This window comes from Chiloscyllium plagiosum, unplaced genomic scaffold (assembly GCF_037043375.1).
Source record: "Chiloscyllium plagiosum isolate Xiang-an unplaced genomic scaffold, Cpla_swu_hap1 HiC_scaffold_8, whole genome shotgun sequence".
Lineage (NCBI taxonomy): Eukaryota > Metazoa > Chordata > Chondrichthyes > Orectolobiformes > Hemiscylliidae > Chiloscyllium > Chiloscyllium plagiosum.
Genome location: NW_028270146.1, coordinates 103,217,337 through 103,230,851, shown reverse-complemented (window position 1 = coordinate 103,230,851; position 13,515 = coordinate 103,217,337). Strand labels below are relative to the sequence as shown.

The following is a 13,515-nucleotide window of genomic DNA, read 5'->3' as shown; positions in this document are numbered from 1 at the left end:
AATTTAAAATCCCCTACCATAACTACCCTATTATTTTTACAGATAGCTGAGATCTCCTTACAAGTTTGTTTCTCAATTTCCCTCTGACTACTAGGGGGTCTATAATACAATCCCAATAAGGTGATCATCCTTTTCTTATTTCTCAGTTCCACCCAAATAACTTCCCTGGATATATTTCCGGGAATATCTTCCCTCAGCACAGCTGTAATGCTATCCCTTATCAAAAATGCCACTCCCTCTCCTCTCTTGCCTCCCTTTCTATCCTTCCTGTAGCATTTGTATCCTGAAACATTAAGCTGCCAGTCCTGCCCATCCCTGAGCCGTGTTTCCATAATTGCTATGATATTACAGTCCCATGTTCCTAAGCATGCCCTGAGTTCATCTAACTTCCCTATTGGGCCTCTTGCATTGAAATAAATGCAGTTCAATTTATTAGTCCTGCCCGCCCTGACCGTTTGACTCACTTCTGTTCTCAGCTGTACCTGTCTCAGATCAATCTCTTTCCTCACTATCTCCCTGAGGTCCCCCCCACCCCCCCACCTTACTAGTTTAAATCCTCCCAAGCAGTTCTAGCAAATTTCCCTGCCAGTATATTAGTCCCCTTCCAACTTGGGTACAATCCGTTCTCTCTCTCGCTCGCTCGCTCGCTCTCTCTCTCGCTCTCTCTCTCGCTCTCTCTCTCGCTCTCTCTCTCGCGCTCTCTCTCGCTCTCTCGCTCTCGCGCTCTCTCTCGCGCTCTCTCTCGCGCTCTCTCTCGCGCTCTCTCTCGCGCTCTCTCTCGCGCTCTCTCTCGCGCTCTCTCTCGCGCTCTCTCTCGCGCTCTCTCTCGCGCTCTCTCTCGCGCTCTCTCTCGCGCTCTCTCTCGCGCTCTCTCTCGCGCTCTCTCTCGCGCGCTCTCTCGCGCGCTCTCTCGCGCGCTCTCTCGCGCGCTCTCTCTCGCGCTCTCTCTCGCGCTCTCTCTCTCGCTCACCATGTGCTTCCTTTTTCTGCTCTTCTCCCTTTTAAACTGCTGTTGTTTTGACTTTTTTTCCAAAGTTCCAAAAAAATGCAACAGCATATAAAACAGTAATTGCTGCTCCTGGAATTCGAGGACATCACCTCCTACACCTAAAATACCTCAAAAAAAAAGAGCAGCTCTTATAGCCAGAAAGTTTCTGTCCTCCATCTTGTACTACCCAGAATCCTCTCCCACTTTTGTCACTGTCCATTTTCTCTCTCCTCTTTTACGGTTTTTAACATTAGTACTTTTCTTTGTTCCTCTGCAGCCTTTCCTTTCCTTCATTCTTTGCAGCCTCCACACATAGGTTGGTTCAGAAAGGAGTATTATATCTCATTCTATCGGGAAAAATTGATTGCCTGAGAATCTCAGAGTAACCACTTCATAACTCTGTTTTGACCCATTAAGATTATGAAATCTATCCACTACGATTCTTGTAACAAAAACTGAACTACATAAGGATGCCAAATTGCCATTCTGCTGCAACTTTAGATCCACTCCCTCTAATGTTCACGATTTGCGGTATTCTGCATGGTTTACTATGATCTCTAAACTTATGTCTGAGCAAATTGTTTCTATTTAAGTGATGAAATTCGTACAGGAACATTGGATTGTGGGATCAATAAGTTCAGAAAGCTGGCGTCCTTTATTCCTTGAAATGATCTTGAAGCAGTATTACCACATTGTACAAAGGATTATCTTCGATGTTTCTATTTCTTGAATAATAGATTCAAACATTGCAGTGTTTTACACAGGTTCTGGTACCAACCTCTGTACCCATGGTTGGAAAGCATATTGGACCAAGGAAAGACCATTCTAGTCAGAGGAGCCGTGATAGTGATGAAAACAGTGGTCCAACTACAACGGTGTTCGTTGGCAATATCTCTGAGAAAGCTTCAGATATGCTAATCAGGCAGTTGCTTGCAGTAAGTTTCCTTTTGCAATGTCATATGGAGAACATCATAAAAGTTGGTGTTGCAGTTGTCTCCCTAATGCGTAATTGACTTAGGCTGAGTTATGGTGCTGTGTGTGGCCGCTGTGCCTAGATGGTAATGGCACATCTAAGAACACAGATCTTTGTTCTTGGGCTACCTAACTATTGAGATAAGTCAGTAGAAATGAATTCTACCCTTTCTTCAAACAAATATCTATCCTGTCTTCCTGCACCAAGTCCTGGCTCCAATGCCTCAGTTTCATTTTCATTTTCAAGTAGAGATGATGCTGTATTGATGTTGTGCCTCCCATCCCAGATTGCTAAAGCACAAATTGAAACGCCTGTTTCGCATTGTTAGAAAATAAACTGTGGTGAATTGCTCTTTGTTTACTTGTGGATTACAGCTCATGTGTGGACTTGACAAAATGGTTCCTCGTAATATGTTTTACAGCGTTGTTATAAAAGCTGACATTCAGTTGGTAAACAACATGGTAATAATCATCTCCAATTTTCAGAAATGCGGCTTGGTTTTAAGCTGGAAGAGAGTGCAAGGGGCTTCAGGAAAGTTGCAAGGTATGTATAGTTTGTACTGAGTTATATAAATGAGTTGGAATTCACCAAGTGAGTCTTTAGCCTACTTTAGACTGTTTGTAAGTATATTACTTGTACATTATCCATTTGAATCTTTTGTTTCATTTGTTCATGGTATGTGGGTAACTGGCTGGGCTGGTTTGAAGTTTAACAAAAACTTATTCCAAAATACCATGTTGAGTGGTGGGCCACAGATGACTTCCTGTGCATTTCTGCTGTTTTCTCTGCTAAGGTGTTGGAAGCTATTGAGCGAGCCTCTCAAGAGCAACTCCTTTCAGATTATTGTGGTGACTCCCAAATAGAACATCATGATTAGGTTGATTAACCTTTCACCCAAAAGTTAAACTAAGCCCCTAAGTAACTGGTAGTTCATCATATTACTGGGATTGTGATTTATTACTGACATCAAACTGACATATAAATGTTGACCTGGCACTTTTCAGATAAATGGAGGGATTTTCTCATGAGGTACTACCTTTACCCAGAGAAGGTAGGCAGAAATTTTCCCCTCAAATTCGTGAGGTAAATGGAATGCGCTATTCTTTGGACAGAGAGTACAGAGGAACCTGTTAATCTGGCTTCGATTATCGAAATTTCAGATTATCCGAACAAGATCGTGACACTTGGCTAAACTGTGTTATCCGGCATTCGATTATCTGAACAAAATACTCCCTGCCAGTGTCCTTCAGATAATTGAGGCTCCTCTGTTTGCCACTGTCAGCAGGGAATTGATGCAAAGTTAATTATAAAACCCAAATGTTGTTATCTCATTGCACTACTTTGTTCACAAGTTTTGCGGGACCTATTAGAATCATAGGATCAAAAATAGAAGCTGCTGAAAAAACTCAGCAGGTCAGGCAGCATCTGTGGAGAGAATTGAGTTCTGAGGAATGATCACTTGACCTGAAATGCTAACCCTGATTTCTCTCCATAGATGCTGTGAGACCTGCTGAACTTTTCCAGCATTTTCTGCTTTTTGTTTCTGATTTCCAGCATCCACAGATCATTTGGTTTTCATTTGAGGATGATAGGGCAGAAGACAGCATTAGACCCATTGTGTCTATGCTGGCTATTTGCTGAACTAATGAATCCCACTCCCTTTCACATTTTGCCTTATTTATTTCATCTTCCATGTTACTTTGAAACTGATTCCGTTGTCCTTTCGGCAAGAGCATTCGGGATAAACCAAGTGTCCATTTTTGTCAAGCAAAAATCTGCATTCTCTGCTTATTGACCTTACTGACGCTGGAAACAGTTTCTTATGAAGTGTTTCAATTTTTCATTATTTGAAAACGCTGAGTGTCCAGTTAACTCCTTTTATCCCAGGTACTATTGTAGTAAATCCCTTGAACCATTTCATATCCTTCCTAAAGAATGCTGTCCAGAATGTGGCATACCTTATTTGCTTATATACTTTATTCCTTTATCTAAATCTTTTCTTTACCTCATCCTATCAAAATGCATTACCACCAATGTGAAACTTCTCCCCTCCCTAAACAGAAATACTTTTCCAAAAGCTTTGCTTGCATGTGTTTGTTCCTAGTAGAGCTGATCTATTTTCTGCTACTGATACTTACAATTAACATTTCTTTTTTCTGTATCATTATTCTGCTACTGTTTGGCCTTCTGCTTTCTGCAGTTTAAAACAAAAGCCACGTTTCCAGCCCCCATCAATTCTAAATGAGTCATAGTGGACTCTTTGTCTTCACAGATGCTGCCAGTTCTGCTGAGTTTCTCCAACACTACCTGTTTTTATTTCACTACACACTTGCCTTTGTTAAATCTTCTGTCATCTGTTTGCTTCTTTGATGAATTCCAAAACTGTTAGGATCCTTGAAAGACATAATGTTGTTTGCAAACTTTGATTTTATACCAAATACCCAAGTCCAAGTGACAAAAACACATCAAAAAGAACAGTGATTGCAATAGCCTTGAGTTACAACATTGTAATGTCCCTTCAATCTGAAAATAAGCAACTGTTTACCTTTAAGCTGTTAACCAACTTTAGATCCTTCTTGTTAAGAGTGGGGAGGAGTGGGGTAAGTGAAACAGAAGGGAAGGTCAGATACCGCAGAAAGCAGAAATACAGGAAATGGGTTGAACATGATTGAAGGTCTTGCTTGCCACAAAAGGATAGGGATCCTGAGTTTGGGCGGTGGGGGGGGTGTGTGCAGAAAAAGGAAGCAATGTTGGAAGAATGATGAGGAAACTAACATCAGAAAATATACTTCAGAAACTGGGAGAAAGGAAGGCAGTCAACGAAAACCAAAAGTGAAAGGACAACACAGGAACAGGCCCGACCCCTCAAAACATTTTTCAGCAGGTAGCCCAGGCTTTGCTATTTGTTTTAGGTAAGTATATAGTAGATACTCCCAGATTCTATTAGCTGGACCGACTGCTGAGTTTTTTAAACAAACAGAATTTACTTACAAAATTACAGAATGAAACATCAAGAACAGAAAATAGAATATCAGATAACTTCCTATCCAAACCCGACAGACTATCCCGACTTAATGATACTCTTCCAAAGATAGTTGCAACAGGAGTAAATAAAGGGTAGGGGAATGGGTCTGGGTGGGTGTGGACTTGTTGGGCCGAAGGACGTGTTTCCATACTGTCGGTACATAGAACATAGAAAAATGCAGCGCAATACAGGCCCTTTGGCCCTCGATGTTGCGCTGATCCAAGCTCGCCTAACCTACACTAGCCCACTATCCTCCATATGCCTCTCCAATGCCCGTTTAAATGCCCATAAAGAGGGAGAGTCCACCACTGCTACTGGCAGGGCATTCCATGAACTCACGACTCGCTGAGTAAAGAATCTGTCCTATACCTACCACCCCTTATTTTAAAGCTATGCCCCCTCGTAATAGCTGACTCCATACGTGGAAAAAGGTTCTCACAGTCAACCCTATCTAAACCCCTAATCATCTTGTACACCTCTATCAAGTCACCCCTAAACCTTCTTTTCTCCATTGAAAACAGCCCCAAGTGCCTCAGCCTTTCCTCATACGATCGTCCTACCATACCAGGCAACATCCTGGTAAACCTCCTCTGCACCCGTTCCAGTGCCTCCACATCCTTCCTATAGTATGACGACCAAAACTGCACACAATACTCCAGATGCGGCCGCACCAGAGTCTTATACAACTGCAACATGACCTCAGGGCTCCGGAACTCAATTCCTCTACCAATAAAAGCCAGTACGCCATATGCCGCCTTCACCGCACTATTTACCTGGGTGGCAACTTTCAGAGATCTGTGTACATGGACACCAAGATCCCTCTGCTCATCCACACTACCAAGTATCTGACCATTAGCCCAGTACCCCATCTTTTTGTTACTCTTACAAAGTGAATCACCTCACACTTAGCTACATTGAACTCCATTTGCCACCTTTCTGCCCAACTCTGCAACTTATCTATATCCAGCTGTAACCTGACACCTCCTTCCTCACTGTCAACAACTCCACCGACTTTTGTATCATCCGCAAACTTGCTCACCTAACCTTCTAGCCCCTCCTCCAGGTCATTTATAAAAATGACAAACAGCAATGGTCCCAAAACAGATCCTTGCGGAACACCGCTAGTAACTGCACTCCAAGGTGAACCTTTACCATCAACTACGACCCTCTGCCTTCTTACAGCCAGGCAATTCCTAATCCAAACCTCCAACTCACCCTCAATGCCATACCTCCGTATTTTTTGCAGTCGCCTACCATGGGTAACTTTATCAAAAGCCTTACTAAGATCCATATATACCACATCTACCGCTTTACCCTCGTCTACCTCCTTAGTCACCTTCTCAAAGAATTCGATAAGGTTTGTGAGGCACGACCTGCCCTTCACAAAACCACATTATTCCTATCCAGATGTTCATAAATCCTATCCCTTACAATTCTCTCTAAGACTTTGCCCACAACAGAAGTGAGACTCACCGGCCTATAGTTACTAGGGTTATCCCTACTCCCCTTCTTGAACAAGGGAACCACATTTGCTATCCTCCAGTCTTCTGGCACTACTCCTGTAGACAAAGAGGACATAAAAATCAAGGCCAATGGCTCTGCAATCTCCTCCCTTGCTTCCCAGAGAATCCTAGGATAAATGCCATCAGGCCCAGGGGACTTATCTATTTTCACCCTTTCCAGAATTTCCAACACCTCTTCCCTACATACCTCAAAGCAGTCCATTCTAATTAATTGTGACTCAATATTCACATCGGCAACAATGTCCTGTTCCTGAGTGAATACTGACGAAAAGTATTCATTCAGTGTCTCCCCAATCTCTTCAGCCTCCACATGCAACTTCCCACTACTATCCTTGACTGGACCTATTCCTACCCTAGTCATTCTTTTATTCCTGACATACCTATAGAAAGCCTTAGGGTTTTCCCTAATCCTACCAACTAAGGACTTTTCATGTCCCCTCCTTGCTGCTCTTAATTCTCTCTTCAGATCCTTCCTGGCTACCTTATAACTCTCAATCGCCCCAATTGAACCTTCACGCCTCATCTTTATATAGGCCACCCTCTTCCATTTAACAAGGGATTCCAATTCCTTATTAAACCACGGCTCCCTCACACGACCCTTTCCTCCCTGCCTGACAGGTACATACTTATCAAGGACACTCAATAGTTGCTCTTGAACAAGCTCCACAAATCAATTGTGCCCATGCCTTGAAACCTACTTTTTCAAGCCATGCATCCTAAGTCGTGCCTCACCGCATCATAATTTCCCTGCCCCCAGCTATAACTCTTGCCCTGTAGTGCACACTTATCCCTCTCCATCACTAGAGTAAAAGTCACCGAATTGTGGTCACTGTCCCCAAAGTGCTCACCTACCTCCAATTCTAACACCTGGCCTGGTTCGTTACCCAGAACCAAATCCAGTATGGCCTCACCTCTTGTTGGCCTGTCTACATATTGTGTCAGGAAACCCTCCTGCACACATTGGACAAACACCGACCCAGCTAACAAACTCGAGTTATAGCTTTCCCAGTCAATATCTGGAAAGTTAAAGTCCCCCATAACAATCACCCTATTACTTTCACTCTTCTCCTGAATCATCCTCGCAATCCTTTCTTCTACGTCTCTAGGACTATTAGGAGGCCTGCAGAAAACTCCTAACAGGGTGACCTCACCTTTCCTATTCCTAACCTCAGCCCAAACTACCTCCAGATGGCGAGTCTTCATTCATCGACCTTTCCACCGCTGTAATACGATCTTTGACAAGCAATGCCGCACCTCCCCCTCTTTTACACCCACCTCTGACCCTACTAAAACATTTAAACCCTGGAACCTGCAACAGCCAATCCTGACCCTGTTCTACCCATGTTTCCGTAATAGCTACAACATCGAAGTCCCAGGTACCAACCCACGCTGCAAGTTCACCTACCTTATTTCGTATACTTCTTGCATTGAAGTATACACACTTCAAGCCATTTTCCTGTTTACAGGCACCCTCCTAACCTCCCTACACTCCAGGTCCTGCACCCTAAAGCTACAGTCTAGGTTCCCATGCCCCTGCAGAGTTAGTTTAAACCCCCCCCCCCAAGAGCACTAGCAAACCTCCCCCCAAGGATACTGTTGCCCCTCAGGTTCAGGTGTAGACCATCCTGTTTATAGAGGTCCCACCTTCCCCAGAAAGAACCCAAGTTATCCAGATACCGGAATCCCTCCCTCCTGCGCTATCCCTGTAGCTACGCATTTAACTGTTCTCGCTCCCTATTCCTCGACTCTATCACGTGGCACGGATAACAAACCAGAGACAACAACTCTGTTTGTTCTAACTCTGAGCTTCCAACCTAGCTCCCTGAAAGCCTGCCTAACATCCTCAGCCCTCCTCCTACCTATGTCGTTGGTGCCAATGTGGACCACCACTTCGGGCTGCACCCCCTCCCCCTTAAGGACCCGGAAAACACGATCAGAGACGTCACGTACCCTTGCACCTGGGAGGCAACATACCAAACGTGAGTCTCTCTCGCCCCCACAGAACCGCCTGTCTGTGCCCCGAACTATCGAGTCCCCAATAACTATTGCTCTGCTCTTCTCCACCCTTCCCTTCTGAGCAACGGGGACAGGCTCCGTGCCAGAGGCCTGAACCCCATTGCTTACCCCCCCACAAGTATCCAAAACGGTATACTTGTTCTTGAGGGGAACGGCCGCAGGGGGGGGACCCTCACTATCACCCATCTGTCTGCAATCTTTGGAGTTACTACTTCCCTAAAGCTCCGATCTATGACCCCCTCTGCCTCCCAAATGATCCCAAGTTCATCCAACTCCAGCTCCAGTTCCCTAACACGGTCTTGGAGGAGCTGGAGATGGGTGCACTTCCTGCAAGTGTAATCAGCAGGGACGTCCATGGCATCCCTCACCTCAAACATGTTGCAAGAGGATTGCACTGCCTTCACTGCCATCCCTCTAAAAGTAACCTTTTTAAAAAAAAAACTAGGTCTAAAGAATAGAACAAGCAAAATGCAGCACTTACCTACTTAATCTAATCTAATCCCCACAAACAGATCCCTTGGCACAAAAGGTAAAATTAAACAAAGGCTTACAGGTTTCAAGACAGAGCAGAGAGTTCAGCAGTTTTTTTTCTCTCATTCCCTGCTGCAACTAACTCTGATCTAAATGAAGGCTAGCTACATAGCTAGCTGGCCACTGCCCTTTGATTATACCAGTTTTTTAAGACCTGAAGATCTTAGTCTGGAAACATTATCTATTATGGGTAAACAAAATAGGCCCCAATAAAACTTTCAAACTCAGCCTTGTTGGAGCCTGGCCAATTACTCTGGGGGAAATAAACTCAAGGGCATAGTAACCTTTCTTTAAAAAAAAGACCAACATTGTGACTCTGCTGATCATCATGCCCTACCTAAACTAAAAACCAAACCTGGCCTTATTTGGTCCATATCTCTCTATTCATTCCCTGTTCATGTAACTATCCAGATGCATCTTGAATGTCACCACCTCTTCTATCAGTGCATACCAGACTCCTACCACTCTCTGCATGAAAATCTTCCCTTGTACATCTCTCTAAAATTTTCCCCTATCACCTTGAACCTGTGCCCCCTTGTAATTGTAATTTCAACCCTGGGAAAAACCCTCTGAAAATCCACCTTATCTGTGCATCTCATAATTTTGTAGACCTCTATCAGGTTTCCTCTCAGCTGCCATCTTTCCAGTGAAAGTTGATGCAGGAAGTATGGTGAGTAAGTGCGGCCCAAGTCACGGTGGGAATGATAGCCCTAAGATGGATATTAGAAGACAGCCTAACTGCAGAATTGCATATAGTACGTGGGCCACTAGAGTATTCACTATCCTCTCTGACTTTCCAAACAAATGGTACTCATCAAAGGACTCAGTTTTATCCCATATGCCTCCACTTCAGTAAATTGTGGGTGGAAAATGGCACTGAGTCATATCACATGGAAACGGACCATTTGGTCCACTCTTCTGTGCTGACCAAAATTGCAATCCCTTTGACTAACATTTAGTCCATTTCCCCAAGCCCTTCCTATTCATATACTCTTCCAGATGCCTTTTAAATGTTGTAATTCTACCACCATACACCACTACCTTTTGGCAACTCATTATACACAAGCACCACCTTCTGTGAAAAAGGTACTCTTTAGGTTCTTTTTAAATCTTTTCCACATCACCTTAAACATATGTCCTCTAGTTTTGGACCACCCCACCCTGGGCAAAGTACCTTATTTACCCTATCCATGCCTCTCATTATTTTATAAACCCTTGTAAGGGCCGGCAGCTTGGCTCAGCGGTTACCACTGCTGCCTCAGAGCCAGGGACCTGGGTTCGATTCCAGCCTCTGGCAACCGTCTGTGTGGAGTTTCCACATTCTCCCCAGGGTTTCCCTCGGGTGTTCCAGTTTCTTCACACAATCCAAAGGCTAGGGAGGCTATGGCGGAGCGGTATTATCGCTGGACTATTAATCCAAGGACCTAGGTAATGTTCTGGGAACCTGGGTTTGAGAAACATCTGGAACGATGACCATAAATCTATTTGGGCAGCACAGTGGCTCAGTGGTTAGCACTGTTGCCTCACAGCACCAGGAAATCAGGTTCGATTCTGCCCTCAGGTGACTGTCTGTCTGTGTGGAATTTGCACATTCTCCCCATGTCTGCCTGGGTTTCCTCCGGGTGCTCTGGTTTCCTCCCACAGTCCAGAGATGTGCAAGTCAGGTGAATTGGCCATGCTAAATTGCCCATAGTGTGGTGCATTAATTAGTCAGAGGCAAATAGCTCTGGGTAGGTTACTGTTCAGAGGGTCACTGTGGACTTGTTGGGCCAAAGGGCCTGTTTCCACACTTTTGGGAATCTAATCTAATCGTGCAGATTACAGGTTAGGTGAATTGGCCATACTAAATTGCCCATAGTGTTCAGGGATGTGTAGGGTAGGTGCGTTAGCAAGGAGTAAAACTGGAACAATAGCCCAGGGGAATGGGTCTGGGTGGGTTGATCTTCAGAGGGCCGGTGTGAACGTGTTGGGCCAAATGGACTGTTTTCACACTGTAGGGTTTCTATAATTCTATGATAAGGTTACGCTTCAGCCTCTGAGGGAATATAGCCCCAGCCTATTCAGCACCTCCCTAAAACTCAAACCTTCCAATCCCGGCCGCATCCTTATAAATCTTTTCCAAACTCTCTCAGGTTTCACAACATCTTTCCTCTAGCAAGGAGACCCAGAGTTGTACATGGTATTCCAAAATTTGCCTCATTAGTGTTCTGTATATCCACAACATGACATTGCGACTCCTGTGCTCAATGTTAGATTAGATTAGATTACATTACAGTATGGAAACAGGCCCTTCGGCCCAACAAGTCCACACCGACCCGCCGAAGCGAAACCCACCCATACCCCTACATTTACCTCTTACCTAACACTACTGGCAATTTAGCATCGCCAATTCACCTGACCCTGCACATCTTTTGGACTGTGGGAGGAAACCGGAGCACCCGGAGGAAACCCACGCAGACACGGGGAGAACGTGCAAACTCCACACAGTCAGTCGCCTGAGGCGGGAATTGAACCCGGGTCTCAGGCGCTGTGAGGCAGCAGTGCTAACCACTGTGCCACCGTGCCGCCCACCAAGTTCTGCAAGTCTTCTTCCTGATGAAGGGCTTTTGCCCGAAACGTTGATTTTACTGCTCCTCGGATGCTGCCTGAACTGCTGTGCTCTTCCAGCACCACTAATCCAGAATCTGGTTTCCAGCATCTGCAGTCATTGTTTTTACCTAATTCTCACTAATAAAGGCAAGCATGCCACACGCTGCCTTCGCTACCCTGTTGACGTGCAACTCTAATTTCAAGGCACTATGTATCTTAACCCCTAGGTCTCTGTTCTGCAGCGCACTGCAGTGCCCTACTGTTAACTGTTGGTCCTGCGTCAGGTAGCATTCCCAAAATGCAACACCTCCCATTTATCCCAATGAAAGTAACTGCCACTCCTCAGTTCGCTGGCTCATCTGATCCTTTTGGACTGAGGTCCTTACCTGTCCACTACACCACCAATTTTGGTGTCACCTCCAAACTTAATAGCCATGCCCCTCATATTCACATCCAAATCATTTTTGTAAATGGTGAAAAGCAGTGGACCCAGCACCAATCCTTGTGGCACACTGCTGGTCCCAAGCCTCCAGACAGAAAAGCAACCATTCTCTTCCAACTTGCTACCCTCGAGCCAATTTTGTATCCCAACTGGCTAGATCTCCCGGATCCCATGTGATCTAAACTTACTGTCACATTTGCCTTCATGCCCGTTTCCTTGGGAAGAAATCCTGATCCTGTTCACCAGGCCCTTTCACCCTACTTCTCACCCTCCATCTAAGGCCATTCCTGAAGAAGGGCCTGTGCCCGAAACGTCGAATCTCCTGTTCCCTGGATGCTGCCTGACCTGCTGTGCTGTTCCAGCAATAAAGTTTCAACACCCTCCATCTAAACCTCTCTCTGTGGTCCTTGACCTAATCTTGACCTGTCCAGTGGGAACTGTCAATGTGACATCAGCTTTGTGTTCCCCTCCCTCACTCTGACTTGAGTCCACTTTTCTCTCTGGTCTAATCTGACTTTCTCGTCAAACTTATTGACTAGATATGCTGATGTCACTTAACGTGTTGGCATTATTCTGAGACATAATTCCTATCATCCCTAGACAACAGCCTCCATGTTAAGCATCGTTTTTGTGACTGTCACTGACTGTATCTCCTCTGAAGATCTTCCATTCACCGATCTCCACCTTACTGTTCCCTAATCCCAAACAACTCACTTCTGCCTCCTCCTCATTTAAATTGAAAAGCAGGGCTGCCTTGGTAGACCCATTGTTTCAGATTTTTCATGTTCCACTGAATTCATTTCTTCCTATCTTGACAGTGTTACTTGGAAAGGTTTAAACTAGAGTGGCGGGAGGCTGGGAACTAGAGCAGCAGGTCAGCACTTGAAGAAATTGAGGGGGAGGTGGATGTTAGGGCCAGAAACCCTGAAAGAAAGGACAGGCAGAAACAGATAAATGATCATGATGGGACTGATGGACTGAAGTGATTTGTTTCAAGGAGTATTATGGGTGAGGCAAATGAGCTTAGAACCTGGATCAGTACTTGGGCCTATAATGTGACCATGTCAGAAACTTGGTTGAGAGAGGGACAAGACTGGCTGCTCAGTGTTGTCTTGGATGTCTTGGCTCGAGGATAGCAAGTTGGAAGAGAATGGTTGCTTTTCTGTCTGGAGGCTTGGGACCAGCAGTGCCACAAGGATTGGTGCTGGGTCCACTGCTTTTCACCATTTACAAAAATGATTTGGATGTGAATATGAGGGGCATGGCTATTAAGTTTGGAGATGACACCAAAATTGATGTCTTTGTCAGAAGAAAAGAAAGAAGCATGTGTAAGGTTTAGGAAGCTAAAATTGGACTCGACCTGTGGGCAGTGTAAAGAAAGTGGGAAAGAACTTTTGTAGCTAATTAAGACAGCAAAGAGGAGGCCAT

At 44.9% G+C, this 13,515-nt stretch overlaps 1 protein-coding gene across 2 annotated transcripts in view; it reads left to right on the top strand.

The window, feature by feature from the left end:
• The window catches only part of LOC122553887 (RNA-binding protein 25), a 101,412-nt gene that overhangs the window by 43,505 nt on the left and 44,392 nt on the right, over window positions 1-13,515 (top strand). The window contains exons 5-6 of one of the 2 annotated variants that reach the window (XM_043698355.2): window positions 1,753-1,923; window positions 2,447-2,504. In XM_043698355.2, coding sequence (XP_043554290.1) covers window positions 1,753-1,923; window positions 2,447-2,504 — 229 coding nt within the window. Of the gene's footprint in view, window positions 1-1,740; window positions 1,924-2,446; window positions 2,505-13,515 lie in introns of both variants that reach the window. The other variant, XM_043698354.2, reaches the window with a different exon arrangement.